Genomic DNA, 23144 nt, shown 5'->3' with positions numbered 1-23144 from the left:
CTTATAATTTCATGTTCCCTGTCCCTTTTCAGTCACACAAAGTTGAGCTGAAGTACTACAATTCACCAGTAGGTGTCATGACTTGAAACACTACTGACAGTAATTGTAGAGCTTAAACTCTCTGCTGAGAGCTAGGCGTGGCAATGTGGCAGTGGTTCCTTGGGAAGGTGAGCTCTGAAAATGACTGAGATCAGGATTAGGAGTGTGGTGCAGGCAACATACAGAGACTACAGCATTTCCAAAAGCTCAGTTGTAGCACATACCACCCCTGTAACCTCAAAAAGTACAGTGAGTTTGAGGCCAGCCTGAGCTACATGGAAAGACATCTTGAGAAACAAACAAAAGTCAAAATCTCTACTATGATTTTACTTATTGCACTGATTATCTCCAAAGTGAATTATCCATATAGGTTTGAAACTGGAGCTTGGTTACAAATATTACTGAACATACCATATAAACGTAAGATATGTTGGTACCGATATGTCCAAGACTACTCCATCAGCGAATGGTTGATTTAAACAACAAACAGTGGGTGATTTTGCATGAAACCCCGACTCACCACTGCTGCCACAGTCTGCACAAGACAGGAGCTCTTCTGCTTTCTTCTCTCGGTTGGATTCCTTAGTCCCCAAACAAAAGCTACATATTGGAATGGGATCCGCACGGGGCTACAAAAAATTAAAAGAAAAAAAAAATATATATATATACATATCGTTAGCTTTCCTCTCAAAATTTAAAACAATTATTAAAATTCAAAGTGTCTTACAATATTACTTAAGGAAACCCTGATAAATTAAGTATTCAAATCAGCACCTTCTAATAAAAATCATCATAAATTATTTGTTAGCAAAGTAGTACCCAAATACAATTAAATGTAGCCATTAGATCCACAAGTAACTTTTATGAAGTCAGTGACGCCTAATATTTCCAAATATCATAGAGCCCTCAGAATGAACATTAAGGATTCATCTTGGATCCCAAGTGTTCCCATAATCTGTATGCCTATAATAAACTGATTCATCTATTCAGCATTAAAGACCATGGCTATCATCCAGTTAATTAAGTGAGTTACTTAACTAAACGTTATCAAGTGTCCTAATTATTCACCTATTACACACTAGACATGAAATGTATGTTTTAGATGGCACACGAACAGAGAATAAGCAGGAGTTAAAATTCTGTTGGACTTGAGAAGATCAAAAGGCTATTAACATGGCCTCTCTGGCACCAAGGGCTTCAAAGGGAAAGCAGGGCACACAAAGGAGATAAACCCTCAATCTCTGACATTCACACTTTATAAAAGAAACAACAAAACATTTGTCTGCCCCCGGCACCCTTTAACTCTCTATGGCAATGGCTTCTAGCAGTGTGTAAATTTACATACATTCTGTGTCCCGCTGCTGTTGCTGCTGCCAGCAGGGCAAGCATTTCCACCCATAGGAAAGGAGTTGACTGTGCCTACAGATCTGGTATATTATCTTCAACAGCCAAAACTGTATAAAAAACTAACATTTTATTGTACATTCCAAGCCTTCACACATGTTGTCTGCTAGCTCTCTGAATGTTACTATGAAGTCTTTATACTGAATCTCATGAATCAAAAATTCAGGACAAGAAAACTCGACATAATCACAAATGTTTTATATGTAAATCGCAAACAAGATTGTGTTAGATCTAATTCTCTAGGTCTATGGCAGCACAGAATGAAGCTCATTTGGGCAACTATTCAATCCCAAATGCCTAATACATAGCCTGGTTCACAGCAGGCACTCAAAATATGTTTGCTGGTTGCATAAATAAGCAACCGCCAGTTAAAAAGAAAAATCAACCACTTCTTTAAGATAATATATTGAATGGTTATAATGATTCAACAAATGTCTGGCTTCCCTCTAAAAACATGCCATGAAAATCAAGAACTCATCTTATGACCAAGCATTCACAAACTTATTTAATATGACTGTGACTCTCGTCTTACAAGTGTTCATTATCCTGCCCTTATTTTCAGCTTAATGTGTTCTACGAATATACACATGCTTTACTTTCTGAGGTGGCTTTTACAAATGTATTTTTGTAGCTCTGTTAAAAAGGCACAGTGTGAAACATTCTGTACAAGAAAAACCAAAAAAAAAAAAAAAAAAAAGACAAGCTACAACAAATTGGTCACTGACTCTAGCCACAGTGTTTGAAATGCCAGATAATCAGCACTGCATAATTATGGATCCATAGTTATTACTTGCAACTGCTCGGCTGCAGTACCTAGGGAACACTTTTGTTCCTTTAAATAGCAATTAAAAGAACAATCTGGTTTTAAAGTGACAACATTCCCCTGATACATTCTGGCTAAAGCATAGTCTTTGTACTAATGGGATTCTTGCTTTCATTTGATAGAACAATGTTCAAGCCACTGCCGCCACCCTTGCAGTGATAAATAATTTACAAAATGTCACATATCATTCATGCAATGAAATAAATCCAAATCTGCAGCTCCATTTTTCTTTCCCAGAAGAATTTTTAGCTGAAAGGGAGACATGGCCATCAGCCAGCAGTTTTTCGTTTTTAACTAAAGGTAACACAAAGGACAAAGGTTGCTAGTAGTTCATGGCCAGAAAGACTGATGCACCATGCCCAGTAATAGAAGCAGAGATGCTCACTTTACGCCACATTCAAGTGAACCCCAACATGCTATGTATGCTCACAGCCATTTATTTTACAGATAACTATCTCACAATACTCTATAAAACTACTGCATTATACAGAAATGTCTGCCCTGCTGAATTATTGATAATTCAAAGCACTTTTTGCTAACCTCAGTGTAGCCGAGTCTAATTAACTTTAAAAAATTGTCACTTGTATGAAATGAAACTTTTACAGTAATGCATGTAAATGGGTCACAGAATTATTTTTATTCACTATTCTCAGACTACATATAAACTGTATTTTTTTAAATAATCCCTTAAAGTAAAATTGATTGAAGTCAGGAAAAGGTCTAGTTAAATAGCAATTTGATTCCATACAGATCTACTAAAGACAAGTGGGATTTAAGAAGTTTGAAAACATTAGTCCAAGTTGATCATGGTGGCATACACCTGTAACCCTAGCACACTGGACTTGGAGGATTGAAATAATTTCAAGGACAGCCTGAGTTTCAAGGCCAGCCTGTGCTACACTGTAAACCACTTGTGACACTTCCCATCACAAAAGAAAAACAAAACACCCAACCTTATTTGGAAATTCTTAATTCCTTTCTTTGACACAGGAGCCACACAGCCATCTTCGCGGGTAAAGGGTTTGCTACAGAAGCCTAATGGCCTGAGTTCAATCCTGGGAACCCACATTAATAGATTGGGGGGGGGGGAACGGCTCAAGAATTGTTGTCTTCTGACATCTAGCATGTGTGTGTGCATGTACACACAATAAATACAGAAATAAAAGAAATAAATATTTGATAGAAAAAAGCAAAAGAAGCCTCATAAAGGCATCTAACTTGCTGGTCACATTCTTTATGATGTCTGGTAATGCTAAACTAACAGTAATGGAGGACAACACTGGGGAGAGATGCCGAGATAGACACTAATGAGCCCACTCTGCCCTGCAAACAACTTTCCAGCCAAGCAGCGGCTGAGGCAGTGGGGAATCGGGGCCTCCCTCCACTGCTACCTCACGTACCCACCTTGACTAGACAGACCTACTTCAGGGAGGAAACCTCTTCAGGGAGGAAACTGAGGATCTGAAGGTAGGCGACTTCCCTAAACTTGCACACGTTCAAGTGGAGATCTGGACTGAAACACAGTCTGTGTTGTGTCCCGGGAACCCTTTTCACTACCTACCTCCACTCTCCTCTCAGAAATAATGGTTAAAAGATAATCTTTTCACCAGGAGCAACACATTCTTAAAGGTGTTCATCATCTTTCCAGCACCAATAGCATGCTTTAAAAGTACTATAATGCTAGGTTGTTACTAATTACAAAAAGGTACAAGAAAAAACCTGGCAGACACGTCTTTAACAAATATGGGACTAGCATCACATGCTTCCAAGTGTTACCACAACGTGCGGACCACTGCCCATTGTTGGTGAGTCTACCAAGAAGAGAAACACAATCAGGCAAATGAAAATGAAAGAATTCTTTAGGAAACAACTTAACTGGACTCTTCAAAGAACATCAGTCATGTGATATATAAAGTTCATGGAAATTAAATATAATCCATGATCATTAGTTGAATTGATTTTTAAAAAGATTTAATTATGTGTGTAAGTGTTTGCCTGCATGCATGTATGTGACTAATGTTTTCAGAGGCCGGAAGAAGGTGCTAAGTCTCCTGCAACTATAGTTACAGAAGGGTGTGAGCCACCACATGGCAGTTGGGTAACAAACCTGAGTCCTCTACAAGTGCTCTTCAGGGTGGGCCATCATTTATCCAGCACCCTGAATTCTTGACTCACCATAAATTATTTTACTGGTATGATTAGGGGAATATACACTAAATATCAGGTAATACATAACTCACACACTAATTTCCTAAGTTGGACATATGATCATGTTGCACCATCGCCAACAATGACAGTTCTAGGGAGATGTAAGCAAATACTTCGAGGAGTGATGTGGTGTCTTAGCTGGGGTCATCCTTGTAGATTGGAGTTTCCCTTACACCAGGTTTCTACCTGACCCCAAAATGTGCCTCTCCCCATCAAGATGTCTCTTTCATGACAGTAGCCTGAACTGGCCATCTCCTGTAATCAGATTAGTAACTATCCCAATTGCCATCAAAGAGCCTTCACCTAGTGACTCATGGAAGCAGATGCATAGATCTACAGCCAATCACTGGGTTGAGCTCAGAGAATCCTGTTGAAACGAGGGAGGAAAATTTGTACATCATGAGGGAACCCACAGAAACAACTAACCTGGGCTCGTAGGAGTGCACAAATGACCCACTTTCTTCAAAACTAAATTAAAAGGGAGGCAGAGGGAACAAACAGATGAGATAGACAAGGAGCTCAGGAGGCTAAAAGGAAAACGAAGCCAGTGTCCTTCATGTTTTTAGGTAGCCCAGACTGGCACCAAGCTCAAGGCCCTCCTGACTTAGCTTCCTGATTGTTAAAGGTGCAGGAATGTGCCACTATGTCTGACCTTAGGATGCCTTTCTCCTGACAAAGAAAAAAAATTAAATAATGTGGGCATGGTAGTGCAAGACTTTAATTCCAGCACTAGGGAAGCAGAGGCAGTCAAATCTCTGTGAGTTTGGGGCCAGCCTGTTCTACATACTAAATTTCTGGATAGCCAGGCCTACACAAAGAGAACCTGTCTCATAAACAAACAACAATTATAAAGGAATTGAGTCTGTGTATTCTTAAACACTGAGAGGTGGAAAGCCGGGTATTTTCAAGTGGATGGAAGGGTTAGATTTTATTTCAGTACTTTCAGCATGCGCGCGCGCACACACACACACACACACACACAGAAGCAGAATAGAAAAATGTTACAACAGTGCTGTCTAGCAAAAAGACCTACAAATGTTGTCCCTGTCACTAACATTCTTCTTAAAATTATGGAACAATACATGTAACACATAAGCTGGGGAGACAGCTCAATGGGTAAACTGCCTGCCTGCAATTGTGAGGCTTCAGTGTAAACTAGAACTCATGTAAAACCACAACGCTGCCAGTTGGCCCTATGGTAAGATGGGAGATGGAAACAGAACTCTCAAAAGCTCTCGGGCCAGCCAGTCTGACGTCCACAGCTAACAAAGCCTGTGTGGGTCAGTGAGATGGTTCAGCAGGTAAACAGCATTCCATGCCAAGCTTGTCAAGCCGAGTTCAATCCTAGAGGGCCACATGGTAGACAGAAGTGACTCCTAGAAGTTGTTCTCTGGCCTCCATACACACACAGCACAGCATGTGCACGCGGGTATGCACAGAGTGGAAGTTAATGACTCACATCCAAGACTGTCCTGTCACATGCAGCCTGTGGCATGAGTTCACTATACACACACGTACATAAACATACACAAAGATAAATATATACACAACCATAAAGGTGCCTTCAGTGGCAACACTCATAATTGTGAGAAACATCATTACCATCTGCTTGTATAATACGTTTCACCTTCCCAAACTGCTTTCTATGCACAAGTGAACATGAACTCCCTGTTGCTCTCTCCTGGGCACAGCTCCATGCTCTTGGTACCTCATGCAAATGGGATCATACAGATGTGGTGGACTTTTTTGGACAAAAGTTGCCTGTAGTGAGAAGAGGCTAGACGTCCATGCCAGGACATAATAGTGAACAGAGTCACCACACTCAAGTTGAGCATCTAGAAAGTTCCTCATGGTTCTTTGCAGATCCAGTGTCTCCATGGCACTATGGATAACTGCTATGACCTTTCTCTGTTCTAATTTTTTATTGAGAATATTGTATCAAAGGCATTTGAGAGTCTTTGGAACTTCTGACCTAAAAATAAAATAGCTCTTTCTGAGGAAACACTCTTTCAATACATGTAGCCATGTATGCGAGAAGCTTTATTTTCAGTCATGATTACTTTGTTCTGCCCTGATGGAAATTACATGCTTGTTACTCTTGTTAGTCTAAGGTATTAGACAAAAATAAATGCAAGTTTATACACTAGAGTAAAGCCAGCATATCCAGGCTCACATCTTCTTTCTGACAATGACAAACAAGAGAGTGTATGTGTGTGTGCACATGGGGGGAGTGTTATGTACACAATCAGGGATATACAGCAGGGCACTCTTTCTGTAACCTCTATGGATCTGAGACTTCTCTGGTGTCCTTGAAACTACTGGAACCCAATCTTGTTGATCCCAGTCTTACAAATGGAACAGTCCCACGATCTGTGTGTATATGTTCAGACTTGTACGATAGAAAAGACTGAGGCTTCCAAGTGTTCCTCGAGCCTAGAGTTTTCCCCACTTGTGAAAGTACACAGCATATTCATGTTGGCCAGCTCTAGGATAGCTGACAGTTCAAATGACACTGAGTGTGGTAAGTACTGCTTAAATCTGACTCAAATATTGTCTTAATTAGTGCCCGATTCACTATGGTTATAAAGACTTAACAGCTTTAAGTCCTTAGTAAATGTCAGCACAAATAAGTTGTTAAGGAATTTTAAATTATTCTATTCAAGAATCTGATTCTCTCAGTCCTTGTGATGAATATTAAATTTTACAGGATTTCTTTTAAAAGAATCACCTGACCAGCCGTCATATGGAAACAAGGTAAAGGACACCTCAACCAAAAGTCAAGTGGTTCTTAGTGATTTAATAAAGGAAAATTCAAAGTAAAGGGGAAAAAAGATGTCAGCAGAAGAAAACAAACACAAGGAATATAAAAAATTTAAATCTTAATCTGGAAAAAGAAAAAAAAACCTTATACCAAGCATAACTTAAATTCATTACCACTATGTGGAGAACAATTAATTGTGGAAAATGTCTGCACCTAAGCCCAGATGATTCAATGTACTTGAGTAGAGCATTCAAATTTTCTACTTTTCTGTAGTACATTTATCTGTGCCCTCTGCTGAAATCTGAAGTTTGGATCTGTGGTCATATTTTGCTTATGATATAACAAATAAAGCTTGCCTGAAGATCAGAGTGCAAAGCTAGCCATAGAGGCCAGGCAGTGGTGGCACACACCTTTAATCCCAGGAGACAGAGTCAGACGGATCTGTTAGCTCAAGGCCACCCTGGGCTACACAAAACTGATCCAGTCTAAAAGAGAAACAGAGCTCACACAAAGGTGATCTGAGCACTTGGGATCCCATGCCTTTAATCCCAGGACAAGAGGAATATAAAGTGGGAGGAGGCAGGAGGGGAAGGAATCTGAGGTTTGGTGGAGAGCAGTACAGCTGGGAACAGTCTGTGGTTCAGTGGATTGCCCCTTTGGTCTGAGCATTGGTAGAGGTGAGAACTCTCCAGCGGCTGGCTGCTTTGTTTCTCTGATCTTTAGTTTTAACTCCAAAATCTGTCTCTGGGTTTTTATTATTTGTGCTATATTATATGGGTCCTGTTTCTGTTTACCACTGCTTTGCCCAAGTGTATCGTTGGTACTAACCAGCAGGCCTGTAAATCCCAGTCTGTTAGTTAATGCCACCCTCCCACCTCCCCGGCCAGTCACATGGAAAATTATTACACAAGGAATCTGGCCAGACGACTCCAAACTGTTCCTGACATGTCCTGTATATCATATGGAGTTTAGTTTAGGTATCACATTATCAGAGGGGCTGCCTAGCCATCATCTCTAAAATGATTGACTGGCCTGGTCTAGAACCATCCACACCTTGTTTGCACTGCCCTCTATGCATTGATGGATCATCGGGCTGATTTATTTTGCTTCTATTGCTCAACCTTAAACGTCTTCATGAGAGGAATGACACTCATTGATGAAGCCCCAGCCACAGAGTACATTCTGTGAGACTGGGAACTGTTCCTTTAATTCTACAGGTCTCAAAATACTGACCACAATTGTTTATTTTCGTGTGTGTGTGTGTGTGTGTGTGTGTGTGTTTATAGGCTAACACTTCAAGTGAGACAGCCATCAATGGTGAGGTGAGTGAGTTCACCATTTCTTGAACACTATTTAGTTATCGTCCGACTCTGACACATATACTTCCCTGTGCATAATCTGGTTTTGGTTTTTGGTTTTTTTTGAAGACAGGGTTTCTCTGTATTGTTTTGGAAGCTCTCCTGGAACTTGCTCTGTAGACCAGGCTGGCCTCGAACTCACAGAGATCCACCCGCCTCCGCCTCCTGAGTGCTGGGATTAAAGGCGTGCGCCACCAACCCTGGCTCTCCAACACTTTTCATTAGGTATTGAGGATTATTCTACCCAGTTCACAGCTTTAGGAGTTATGATTATACACGGCTTCCCTGTGTATAATCTGACAAGACCAAAGGCTGTAAAACCATCAGAGGAAAACTATCATAAACATTAACTTTTAAGGCTCATCCACAAGTATCTACTACAGTTTTATATAATATCGATTTGGATATGAAGGAGAGGTGGGAAGGGGAACCTAAGTTGAATATGATCAAGACACATTGCATACATGCATGAAATTATTAAACATAATACACACACATTCATGAAGCCAGGGCTGATTGCTCGTATCCAGCAAAAGGTGAACCATTCCTCTATCCACCATAGTGAAAGCAGTAAATTAAGAAGAGTGTAATCTGGTCATCTTTTTCTGTTGAGGTCCTATCTCATGTCTTAGGCTGGTGTCTTAATCTCCCTACGTAGTTGAGACTGCCTCTGAGAGCTAGGATCTCTCTCTCTCTCTCTCTCTCTCTCTCTCTCTCTCTCTCTCTCTCTCTCTCCCTCCCTCCCTCCCTCCCTCCCTCCCTCCCTCCCTCCCTCCCTCCCTCCCTCCCTCCCTCCCTCTCTCTCTCTCTCTCTCTCTCTCTCTCTCTCTCTCAGACAAGGTCTCACTGTGTAGCCCTAGCTGGCTTGGAGCTCACAGAGAGATATGTATGGCAGCCTCTGCCTCCCAAGTACCAGAATTAAAGGTGTACCCAACCATGACAAGCTCGATCTCTTTTAAAAGTTCTTTATACACATTGGTGCTTTATGACTGATAATGTGTTATTGTCCAGAACTTTACAATAGACACTACAGTGACAACACAGGTTGAAAATGCTCCTGTGGTTTAGAGTAACTTATTCACATTCTTTTCTGCCACTCTAGTACTCAATGTGATATTTATCTAATAAAGAACTAAACTTCATTCATTTCTTACCACTTAGTCACTTACTCAACTGATGTCTGCTATAATAGATCAAGCCCAGTCCTAATTAGGGCACAGATCATGCACACTCGAGATTTTCCTTTACAGCAACCCGCTTAATGTTGTTGTTGGAAGCACACGAAGTCTGAAAGTTGGGGCTTCTTGTGATGATCTAAAGCATCATCTTCCTTCTGAGTTTATCTGCCATGGGTCAGTAAATGTGGTCAGTGCAGCCACCGCTCAGCACACTGTTTGGAACCCAGCACCCATCAAAGCAGCGGGGTCTACTTCAAATCCTTCCGGCAGAGCAGAACTCTAGTTACAATATTCTCAGCAAGCTTTTCTCTGTGTTCATATAAGTCTTAAGTCTTTCCTTGCAATTCATGAGTTTGGACCTGAGTAGATATTAAGTAATTTTTTTCCAGAAGGTAATTGGAGATACACTTACTACACAAGACGTTACACAGGCAACAATTTTATCTTAATTTTACTCTTGCTCTATGGATCTTCACCACCCCACCTCTCCTGCTCATTATGCTTCTAGGTTCTGTGAGGGAGCAGTGTATCATCCCCACCAGCTCTGCGTGCCAGGATTTATTGTTGGTAATGTGTGGAGATTTTGAATATGATGGTTGTATTTTAGCTCCTTGTCACAATGATGAACATTCTCCATATTTAAAAGTGACAGTTAAAAAAGCCTAATAAAAACAAATATTTAAAGTATTTTTGTACATATGCATAAAATATTACCATTTTTTCTGTTCATTGAAAAGTAAGCCTATATCAATGACCACAAACTACAGGGAAATGCTCATGATCAAAGGAGGCTTCAGGAGTAAGAAACAATAAAAACTTCTAAGAGCATCAGCCTGCTTACCCATTGTGTGGAGCTAATTGAAATGCTCACACTATCCTGTAGTCTAGAACTCGTTCTAATTAGGCAGGTGTACCATTTATAAGCATGCTGATTAAGGAGAGTGATTCTACGGGAAGAAAACAAATCTAATCCTGCACACTGAGCTTAACAAAACCCTTCCTGCTAGATGAAGCCGACACATTTGGAAAAAATGACAACGAAATAATTAGTTTCCCTGGGGCCTTCAATTTCTTATCTGGACAGGACCTTGGCTTTTAAGATTGCATCTGAACAGCTCTCTTCCACCCCTGCCATTAGAAACTGCAGATATTTCATTTATCTTCCTAAGAGGGATCAAAGTCTGATTCAACACAGCTGGAAATATGACATACAGTTCCAAGAAGACTATTGAGGATTTACAAACTGTTCGTGTTGGCAAGCACGGCACAGTATTAGAAATATAAACCCTACTTTATATTATATTAGCACTATAAACTTGAGATTTATAAAAATAGAATTTTCAAATCAACTTAAATTCAAGTATCACAAATCTTTAATTTTAGTTTTTGTTTGTTTAAAATTGAGTACCTCCCAAGTGAATCTCAGCTTCAGTATTTAAAGAGTGTTGGCAAAAGCAAGTTCAGGTTATGAAACTATGATTTCTTTCTTTTTTTTAAGATTTATTTTATTATATATACAGTGTTCTACCTACACACCAGAAAAGGGCACCAGATTGAACTGTAGATGGCTGTGAGTCACCATGTGGTTGCTGGGAATTGAACTCAGGGCCTCTGGAAGAGCAGTCAGTACTCTTAACCTCTGAGCCATCTCGCCAGACTGAAACTATGATTTCTTTAAGAGTAAGAAAGCTGACAGGAGGTGGGAGCTGTCGACTCCCACCTTCACTCCCAGAATTAGGAATACCTCCAAGAGTTTGAGTATTGTTGGGGCTGCAGAGTGAGAGTCAATCTCAAAACAAACAAAACAGCAAACAAGAAGACAAAGTTCTAGAGAAATCCTGTCTTAAAGATGGCACAAGATTGGGGGGTTGTCAGTAAAGCACTGTACATGCACAATGTTGATTCCCAGCACCATATAAAAATGGTGGCATTTGCTTGGAACCCTAGGGCTGGGGAAATGGGGTCAATGCTTGGAGTGTGCTACTCAGACAGTCTAGCCTAATTGGTGAGCACCAAACCAAAGAAAGACAGTCTCAAAGGAAGTAGACAGCATTTCTGTGGACTATCCTCTGGCATTCACAAGCACACTTGTTTGCACACATCACATACAAAACACACACACATCAAAACACTAAAATATGACACAGTGAACACGTGCACTAACTTTTGAAAATTATTCCTAAGTAAAACTAGAACACAGTAGCAATGGATAAATTAAAGGATAGTCATAACACCGCATGTAAGAAAGGCATCAGATGCAGATGCCTATCTGCCAGAGAAAAAGACGCTTCTACAACTGCTCTAAACCTCCACTTTAATCTAGATGTGGTCCTCAGCCTAGCCTAGTCATGATGGGAACTAAATATAAACATTCTCTATACCAAGGAGAAACGTGCACCAACTGCTACAAGACACTGGCAATGCAGTTGTACCCAATAAAAAACACACAAAGCTGGAAACAGAATGCAGAGGAAGGCAGGAAGGCCACTAAGAATTTAGAAAAGTCACCCATTAGACATTTTTCTTCTTCTTTTCCTTTTTTGAGACAGGGTTTCTCTGTGTAGCCCTGGCTGTCCTACAACTCACTCTGTAGACCAGTACTAGACTAAAGGCATGGTTTTAGACATTTTTTCTGTAACACCATCCTTAACAGTACTTCACGGTCAGAGATCTGGGAGGCCAGTGAGACACTGCACAACTCAGTGTTTTACTATTACTTAGCATCCAAAGTATACTTGCTAGAGTGTAATTGGTACTCTAAGGGCTTGTCCTAACAGAAGCAGTAAGAGTAGTGTAATTCTATTACCACACTTAATTCTCAATTGTCCTCTGGGCACACAAACTATCCAAATACAGTATTTCCAAGCCACTGCCTGTTCTGCTTTGGTTTTCCTCTGCCCTTTCAATTGCAGTATTCATAAGCAGGGAGGCAAGAGAGCTGCTTGGATAATTACTACCCAAATGTCAAGAGCTTTGACCTTGTGTGTGCAACAACTTCATCCCTAGGTCTCTGATATGGTGGAAGTTCCAGATCCACTAATTCTTTGGGCCAGGCATTATTCTGGGACCATAGCATCACTGCCAGGGGTGGAAAGCCATACAAGCCCCCCACACTCCCCCATGAAGCTACAGCAGGGCTAGGAAGAAACAGACCACACAGGAAAAGCTTCCCCCACCAGGTCAGGGATTTTCCAAGCTAGATTTCCTGGAAGCTTTAGAAGAGAGTCTTCTAAGAAGTCACTAAAACAACACAGTAGGAAAAAGAAATAGGCAAAATTTCTGATATTTGAAATCAATGCTTAGTATACTCTGCCTACCCATGGATTACAGGAGGCCACATAATCACACACACAGAGTTATATTTCACATATAATGAAATGCAAAGCAAATTTTGCGTCAATGAAGGTTCATAACCCATCCCTATCAAAATACAGAACTCTGAAACTTGTAGATGTCCTGCTTCTCACCCTACTTTTGTACTCTTTGCTAACAGTCACTACTTTTATTATTTTAATAATTTACTTATATTTCTTTTATGTGCATTGGTATGAAGTTGTCAGATCCCCTGGAACTGGAGTTATAGACAGTTGTGAGCCGGGTCCTCTGGAAGAGCAGCCAGTACTCTTAACCATTGAACTATCTCCCTAGCCCCTAGAAGCCACTACTTTTCATTTCTATTACAATAAATTAATTTGGTACAGTATTTTGATACAAAACACACTATTTTATATGATGGAGCCTGGCAGTATGAATTACCATGTTTAGAGTTCCTTTCATGTTCCATGTTTTTGAGATTCTCATAAACTATTGTTTTTATCAGTCACTATTCCGTTATTAGGTAGTGCTTCCTGTAAAGGGTTACTAAATCTGCTTCAGGACAAAGGCAGTGTGTCAGTTCCACACAGGCTACTTATTCCCACTACAGCTGATTGGTGTTTATTTTTAGTTTACAGATAAAACAAAACTGTTAAGAGCATTCTTCTTTTAAATTATCTTTTAAAAAACTTATCATTTGACTAACCTAGATGCCAAAATCCTCTTGCTTTAGTCTCCTGAGTGCTGGGATTATAGACATGTGCATTTTTATACAAGCATTTTTGTAGCCATATGAAAATACACTTTCATTTCTGCAAATTAATACATCAAACTGGAACTGTTGGGTTACAGGGTAGATAAATGTTTAAACACACCAGAAATGACTCGCCAGACTAATTGAGAAAGGGGTAAGCCGGGCGGTGGTGGCGCACACCTTTAATCCCAGCACTCGGGAGGCAGAGGCAGGCGGATCTCTGTGAGTTCGAGGCTGGGCTGGTCCGACAGCCTCCAAAACAATACAGAGAAACCCTGTTTTGTAAAAACCAAAAGAGAAAGGGGGGAAATAGAAAATACATAGTAGGAGGAGATTTTACCACAGAGCTTGAAAACACTGTAACCCCCCCCCAAAAAGAAACAAAAACTACAGACAGCTTTATGTTTTAAATGAGCTTAGACCAGAGGCAGTGGTAGAGAATGCCTTTAATCTCAATACTTGGGAGGCCGAGTCAGGTTAATCTCCCGGTCTACAGAACTGCCAGGAGAAACTATCTCAAAAAGCCAAGAAATAAAAAGCTTAGGTGAAATGGGTAATTGCATCATAGACCAAAATTAATTAAGTAAAAGAAAATCCAACTGTCTGTCTGGGGCTCTAGCTCAGTAGGTAGAACTCTGGCCTGGCATGCACAAAGAGCAAGGCAGGTGTGTGGGCACCCTGTAATCCCGGGACTCATGAGGCAGAAGCAGGGGGTCCCAAGTTCAAGTGTTTCCAATGCTTCCAACCGAGAAGTCAAACCTACAACATCTATCTTTCCTGGCATGTATGCCTTACTGGTAGACTTCATTATGGGCTACATCTTCCCTGTGTGTGTGCGCATACAGATAGATAGATAGATAGATAGATAGATAGATAGATAGATAGATAGACAGACAGACAGACAGACAGACAGACAGACAGACAGACAGAGTATAAAGCATACAGGACATATTTTCTTAATAATTTATTGAATCTGAATTTTTGAAGTAGTCCCATTGATCAGATTTTCTACTTCTTACACAAAGATTGCAAGGTTTTATACTGTACTGTCTTCCAGTTTGTGGTAGTGCTTTTTGTGGAAAGTCTAAGGACCATTTTAACTTATTTTTGTGTTTGGGGTAAGGTTCATAGAACTGCATTAATGAGCTTACCAATTTATAAGAAAAAAAGCCTAGTAAAATTGCTCAAGGATGATTTTTTAATAGTATCCATCATGTAGGGACGACTGTATTATGACAGCATTGAAGTCTTCCAATGCATGAGTATAGATGTATATTACGTATCTAGGTCTTTAGATTATACCAACCATTTATTGTTTTAACATAATGCACATTTTGCTCACATTTCCCAAATTTATTAATGTGTGTGAAAGTATGAATGCAAGATTTATGGAAACTCTAGGAACTGAACTCAAGACCTCGTACATGATTATAATAAGTGCATGCTCTTCCGCTAAGCTACATTCCCTGCCCTATTACCCCACACATTTTATGCTTTCTGATACTTGATGCTACTGTAAATAGCAGATTCTTTTGATTGCTGAGGGGAGAAATATATGAGAGTCCCCCAAATAAAAATTATTAAAATTATTATGTACATTGACTTGGGGTGCCTATGGAAGTTAGATGACAAGTTTTTGATGGTCTCCTGGGACTGAACTCAGATCATCTTCAAGTGGCAAATACTTTTCCCTATCGAGCTACCATGCCAGCCTAGAGTCCTGGTTTGTGAGTGATCGTCGCTACTATATAGAAATATCATGTTTCACGCGGTTTTTGTTTCCCATCAACTTGCTAATTCGTCTCTAGTTTTAGTACCTTTCTTGAACACTACCTAAGACTTTCTCTATGAGTAGTCTTGTAGTTTCAGTCCTTTCTCCCTAGACTGCACTGTGGAAGCATAAGCCAAATGCACCCTTTCCTCCCCAGCTTGTTTTTGGTCATGGTGTTTCATCACAGCGACAGGAAGTGACACACGTGGCGTTTTTATTCCCCACTCCCTCTTTCCTTCTAATTACCTGCAGAACTTAGACTACCATCTTCAGATTATTAAGATAACTTTGGGGATAGTTGGGGACACACAATAATGTTTCTCAGATTTTACTATATGAACCTGGGTGTGTAAACTATAGACTGTGGCTTGGTGTTTCTAAGGTAAAGCCTGAAAACCTGAATTTCTAAACAAGTCCCCAGGTAATATCAGTACAGTTGGTCTGATGCCCACACATCTGAATACTAAGAATATAGATTCTTAGTATATATAGTATATATAGTTTAAAATAGGATGGGGCCAGGCAGTGGCGGTGCACACCTTAAATCCCAGCACTTGGGAGGCGGAGGCAGGCGTACCTTTGTGAGTTTGAGGCAGCCTGGTCTACAAAGTGAGTTCCGAAGACAGGCAGAACTGGTACACAAAGACATTCTGTCTCCAAAAAAAAAAAAAAAAGAAAAGAAAAGAAAGTTGGGAAGACACTTTAGTCAGTAAAGTGCTTGTCACACAACTATGAGGACCCAAGTCTGATCCTCAGTGCCCACATAAGAAGCTGGATTTGGAAGCACACGGCGGCAATGCCAGGACTGCAGGTAGAAAGGCAGCTCTTGCCTGGCAGGTCCCGGCTTCTGTGACACACGAAAATAAGACAGCGATTAAGAAAGACCCCAAAGTTGATTCCTCGTCTTCACACATGTGCACGCAGGCGTGCGTGCCACGTAGAGGTTCACATCCCCGTAGCTCCAGCATTTTGGCAGGTAGAGGCAGAAGGAGCATCAGGAGTTCAAGGTCATCCTCAGCTATATAGAAACTTTGGAGTCAGCCTAGAATACCTGCAACTCTCACGCATGGGAGGGAGGGAGGGCTGGGGGAAGAACAAAACAATTAAGGTCTAGGCCACAATGAGACAGTCTCAACCCCTCTCAAAGACTAAATCTACATGTCCCAAATAAGCAATACTCAACTTTGAGACATGCTTTACAATTTCAGTTATAAAACCCCCAATGCTCAGGGGACATCAAGAAGAGATGAGGTACAAAGAATGTATGAGCCAGAGCATTGGCAGACATGCACCAAAATGTGGCTTCTAGGCATCACACAGCCATTGCATTCATTGCTGCTGTGGTTATCTGCACAAGAATGGCTCCCTCAGTAACATATCACAGATGAGATGGAGACATTGGGCCCTAACAGTTGTCAGAGGAGGGAGTGTCATTTTCTTCAGTAAATCATCTCCAACTCAGCGCAGGGCAAGGAACTCCAACTGAATCAGTAGGCCACATAGTGTGGGGCACAGGCCAGAGGTGGGTACTGTGGTTTCCAATCTCCATAAGAAGAGACTGCAACTAACCTTCCCAAGACAGTCAGGCTCTAACCAACTGAGTTACCATACCGTCTGGAGGTTTCAAGTTCATTTTTAGCACACTGTGCACGCTAGCGCATGATGTAAGTTATCTCTACTTACTTCCAATACTTAACAGTAAAAATTGTATGTGACTGGAAAGGGGGTGTCTGGATATGTACATATTCAGTTCAGACACAACATCTCTCCCAACCCCAACTTTTCTGTCTGTAGTTGGTTAGATTGGAGATGTGGAATCTACAAATACAAAGAACCAACTGCATTGTTAGTGATGAATGTCATCATTTCTCAAGTTGACATACCAGGAGGCACTGTTATTTAAAGGCCTTCTTTGCTAGCTCCTGTAAAGTCCAGCTTAGACAAATAAATAAAGCAGTATAACCGATTGGTTAAGGTCAGGGTTGGGAGGAATTTTAAACTAGTATTTAACACTTTAGACAATCTACTCTTGCATAATCTAGACTGACTGTGCTTGCAGAGGCTATAAAATGATCATGATGTTTCAAACCTCTTGGCTGAATTTGTTAACTAAGGTGTGACAGAGTGGAACTGATTGCTTTTGAAGTTATTCTAAGACTGACCTTGGTTACAATATGAATTCCAGCACACTTGGCTTGGAAGCAACGATTTATGCTTTTTAGAGATCAAGCTAAACACACATTTCGCAGTCAAAAAGCCCTGTAGAGTAATCCAATCTGAGCAGGGGCACTTTAACCCACGGCCAAATAAAAAGCATGATTGCCTTGTTCCACACACAAATACCATTCTAGGTTTAGGCCAATTAATCATGAGTATAACTTTTCAGACATTACATAATTTCACATAGACTTGCTTCTAGGGCCTGCCAAAGAAAACAGCAATTTGTATCACTAGGAATAAATCTACACTTGACGAGAAAGGAAAGTTAAAAACATGAAACAGCGAAACTCTGGCCACCTTTTTCATGCCACCCTCCTGTAGGATGTCACTAATAATTTTATTTTTTAAAAACCAACATTAATGAAACAGCCTAGAATCACATCTGTTAAATCACAAGAACAAGTGAAAATGAGGAAAATTCAAATAATTTTTATGTCCACAAAAAGAGTGGCAGCCTTAAAGATATGAGGGATGACAAGCGCAGAGGACACCTGGGCTGGTGCTCACTCTCTCGCTGTCTGTCTGTCTCTCCCCCCCCAGCACTGATGGACTAAATCATATTCCTATATTCTTAAGTATATTTTTAATTTTTTGGATTTGAGGCAGGGTCTCATGTATATCAGGCTGGCCTCAAACTGTAGCTACAACTGTTGTTGACTCCTGGATCTACCTCCTCCTGTCTCTACCTCCTGAGAGCCGGAATCAGGATATATGCCTTCATGCCCAGTTTATTACTATTTCTTAAAGATTCCATTTTATTATCTAAACATCGTTCATTGGGACTAAGTTTGGTTCCCAGGACTCAGGCTGGTTGGTGCACAATTGCCTATAACTACAACTGTAGGGAAATCTGTTGCTCTCTTCTGGCCACTGTGCGTATTGAGAAACACATGTAGGCTTGCACTTACACACACGTTTATTTATATACATACATACAAAAATAAATCTTAGAAATAATTCATTTTAAAAATAAATTTTTTTGTTTTGTTTTTTGAGACAAGGTTTCTATGTGAAACAGTCCTGGCTGTCCTGGAACTCACTCTGTAGACCAGGCCGGCCTCAAGCTCAGAGAGACCCACCTATCTCTGCCTCACGAGTACTGGGATTAAAAGCATGCACCACCACCAAGCTCAAATCAATTATTTTATTTACCAGGGATATATCAGTTAAATGTTTTATTTAGCTGGGAAGTAGTGGCACACACCTTTAATCCCAACACTCAGGAGCTAGAGGCAGGTAGACATCTGTAAGTTTGAGGCCAGCTTAGTCTACAGAGGGAGTTCCAGGACAGGCTCCAAGCCCTGTGTAGAAAACAAAGCAAATAAATAAATAAATAAATAAATAAATAAATAAATAAAAAAAAAAAAAAAAAAAGCAACTGGCTTGAAATTAATTCACCAATATATACATTTAGCATTTTCAAATACAAATAACCAACACAAACCTGTTACAGTATTTTAATAATGAACTAATCAGCCTAGATTGCCTTCAGTCAGAATGGGCAACAGAGTATTCATAAGCAATAAAAACAAGAAAACAAATGCAATATGCCATTGGAAATAATGGCTGACAGTACATGAAATTTCAAAACTCACAGCGTATTTGTTTGCAGTCCCATTCCAGTTATTTTTAGGGTTACCTCCTTTACACTATCCTTTTGAAAACAAAATAAATTTATCTTCCACTTACTTAAAATTGGCTGCATGAATGTCTGCTTTTGGATTTTTCCCAAGGAAAATATACTACCTTCACCACCACCATCGTCACCATCCTCCAAAAGTATGCAAGTGCCTGTGCATGCACATGGCAGTCTTGTGCTTCTCCAAAGACCAAACCACTGATGGCAGCCTGGAGTGTCATAGGGGAGGAACAAGTGGCATAGGGCTTCCCTACGTTTGGGCAAAACCTAGCCTCAAAGACCAGTGCTTTGTCCAAATTTATTTTGTATTTTGCATTTGAATGTATACGTTCTCTCATTTTCTATAAAAGGTAATTATAATTTTGGGTGTCTTTATTACATTATATAACATGGAGGCTTGTGTATAAATGTATATGTAAATATATGCATACACATTAAGTATAATGTGGGGGGCATGCTTTGTTCTCACCTCCCCAAATAATAATAATACTTAATGTTTATTGTTCATCCACCACATAGCAGTTATTGCATTAGAAGCTTAAACTATTTCAAAACTCCAACGGTGGATGTTGCTACAGCCTCAGTCTTTCTGAGGCTACTATGAGGCGCAGGAAGGTTAAGTGATGGGCGAGCAGGCTGACAGCAAGCAACAAAGACCGGGAGCGGGAGAGGCTTGGGCTACGCGTCACATTAACTGACCACAAGGAACATTCTCAAGGGGAAAGAAGTATATCGGGGGAAGGAGCCAAAGGGCGTGGAGTCTTTGACTGCCAGAAGATGTGGAGGCCACTGTCGAGGGCTTAAGAAAACGATGGTGTGTTGGGAAGGCTCCACAAGCTGTGGAGAGAGGACGGGGTCTGAGCAGCTGACAGGAACCAGGAGGTCCATGGCCTGCTGCTAGTGGCAGCCACCGTGCACAGGCAGACAGGGAGATCTGCTGAAGAAAGGAGTAGAAGCCACTTGGAAGAGCTGAGGAAGGGCGAAAGAAGAATTCATACAGGCAGCTCTAGGCATTGAAGAATAGGCAAGACAGGGAGGAAATAGGATGCCTGGACCCAGAAGCGACAGAGCTTGCTTGGAGAACTTCTTGAGGGTTCTGGTATTATCCATGGAAGTTTGTTTGTTGAGGGGAATAGGCACTGAGAAAAGCATTCTAAATTCAACAGTGTTCAGAAAAAGTGCTGTGACCCACTCTGCCAATGCAGATAGTTGCTTAGCAATTACTGGTTATGTTCATCATAGAGACTGCAGAGATTTTTACACTGTGGGGATCTAGGTCTTGAAACTTTTATTAGTATTTAGATAGACTCTAAGCAAAGCTCTCTACTCATGTCGTCAGAAGAAGGATACTAATTTTCCAAAGAAAACTTAACATCACCACCATTAAGTCACAGTTATCTCCTTAGGATGCACACATGAATAAATTATACTCACCTGAAATGGTTAGCACATGGATTGTCCTGAAGACACACACAGCTAGTTTTCTTAACAGGCCAGATCACAGATTTTCCTAACAGCTTTTCTCATTTAGAAAAAGGAGTAAAATACCAAGATTTTATAGGGAAAGCCAACTTCCACAGTTTATTGATTTAGCTTTAGGAGAACTTCACAACTGAGTCCTTTTAAACTGCATACAACCAGGAGCACGTGTCTAATCGATACTGAACATCCACCTTGCAGTTGGGGCTCATGAATTAATCAACATCTGCTCAAACTCAAACCATCCAGCAAAAAAAAAAAAAAAATCACTGTAAACCCACTGAAACAGTTTACCACCTAGGGCCCTGTATGACTGGGCTAGCCTCATCATGTAATGCTATAAACTAAGGATGGAGGTTAGCACAAGCCACGTCAAACTTGGGAGTACGGGGAGGAGAATGTGGCTATTCAACATCTACACAACGGTTAAGGATTAAGCCTAGTGACCACATCCTCAGGAAAAAATGGCGGGTAAGCAAAGGGCTGTCCATTTGAGCCACAAACTATTTAAGAAAGCTGTATTTCTAGTTATGGTCACAAGATTGTGATTACAGACACTGAGAATAAGAGTCTGTTTGTTCTCCCTCGTATGAGCAACTCTCTGACTCAGGCCCTGGAGCCGGCAGCCGAGTGGCAGTGGCATGGATCCAGCGGTCCTGGAGGAGAACAGATGGGCAGCCATTCCAAAAAAGGGCTCCCTGATGTCACCAGCGATGAGACATGAGGGCTCAATGAATACATCACCGTCACTCAGGTAGCACATGTAAGAAACAGAAAGGTTCACAGTACAGGAGATTATTTTTCTTACTGGGCAGCAGACTACAGCAGACAATGCCATGCTTTGATGTTCCTATTCTCTTGTTCCCATACCCTCCCACCCCACGAGGCCTATGTTTTTAAAACCACGCTTACCTTGGTTATAAAAAGTTCTTATTTCTTCTATGTAACAGAACTTATTGAAAGACTCTAAAAGATCATTTGGCCCGCAGCATGGTAAAGGGATTAAAAGACGCAGACTGTAGAATCGGGTTAGATTCTGAACTCTATCACTTCTTAGCTGTGTCAAATGTAACAACCACTGAGATGAGACCTGAATGACATACTCCCCCACGCCCCACATGTATGTACACTTTCCCACACCGTACACCCAAACACAGTCCCACACACGCAAAAATGCCTAAGACATGCATAGCTTTCAGCAACTGCTCAGAATGTGTGAGGCTACGGCACAGGCGAGTCCAAGAGTAAGAACATATGACCTATGCTTTGCAGCGTTCACAAATTACACACAAAGAAACCATACACAGAATTAAAAACAAAAGACAACACAGTCCCACAATCATATTTCTTGGTTTTTTTTCTTTTTCAACATAACAGGCTGTGGAAAGTTGGCAAGTTACACAGGAAACGATTAGTTCCTATACTCCTTAGAAACTAGTTACGGGGCTCAGCTGGGAGTGCTCGCCAAGCATGCACCAAGTTCAGAGTTCTATCCTTACAGCGCCATAAAACCGCCACAAAATTGGGCAAGGTGGCACATCTGTATAATCCCAGTATTGGGGAGGCAGAGGCTAAGGGTCAGAGTTGAAGGTCATGCTTGGTTACATTGACTGTAACACCAGCCTAGAGTAACCGAGATCTTGTCTCAAAAATAAAATAAAATAAAATAAAATAAAATAAAATAAAAGGGCCAGCAAGATGCTTGGCAGTTTGAGACCAGTCTCTGCTCCAGAGTAAGCCTAATGCAAGCCTGGGTTACACCTGCCACACAACCTCTCTCCTAAAAAAGTATTGAAAAACAACAACAACAGGAGGAGGAGGAGGAGGAGGAGGAGCCAAAACCCAAAGACCCTCCCCACTACACACACAAAAACCTGTACTAGCATGTAGGTAGAAAACCATTTTTTAAAAATATTTAAAATTTAAATATATACTTACTATATCTCATTTCAACTAACTCCATTTAAGTGAAAACTGAGGTAAATTAAATACAAATCTGTTAAACATTTGGCCATAATTCTAATCTACACAATGAACTTACATGTATTTTGTCCTCTGTAGTTTTCTTGTTTCCCCCTTGGGGGGAGGTTGTTTTGTTTTACTAGACGAGGTCTGTGTCCTAGAACTCACTCTGTAGACCAGACTGGCCTCGAACTCAGAGATCTGCCTGACTCTGCCTCCCAAGTGTTAGGATT

The 23144-nt window shown here is 40.8% G+C and overlaps 1 protein-coding gene across 6 annotated transcripts in view; it reads right to left on the bottom strand.

Moving 5' to 3' along the window:
• Window positions 1-23144, bottom strand: part of Kat6b (lysine acetyltransferase 6B) — a 175643-nt gene that overhangs the window by 61544 nt on the left and 90955 nt on the right. For all 6 annotated transcript variants that reach the window (XM_013123169.3, XM_040735984.1, XM_040735985.1 and 3 more), the window contains exon 3: window positions 560-668. In XM_013123169.3, coding sequence (XP_012978623.1) covers window positions 560-668 — 109 coding nt within the window. The remainder of the gene's footprint in view (window positions 1-559; window positions 669-23144) is intronic.

The sequence above is a fragment of the Mesocricetus auratus genome, unplaced genomic scaffold (genome assembly GCF_017639785.1).
Source record: "Mesocricetus auratus isolate SY011 unplaced genomic scaffold, BCM_Maur_2.0 Super-Scaffold_100053, whole genome shotgun sequence".
NCBI lineage: Eukaryota > Metazoa > Chordata > Mammalia > Rodentia > Cricetidae > Mesocricetus > Mesocricetus auratus.
Note: the sequence above shows the minus strand (reverse complement) of the source record. Positions and strands in the feature narration are given on the sequence as shown.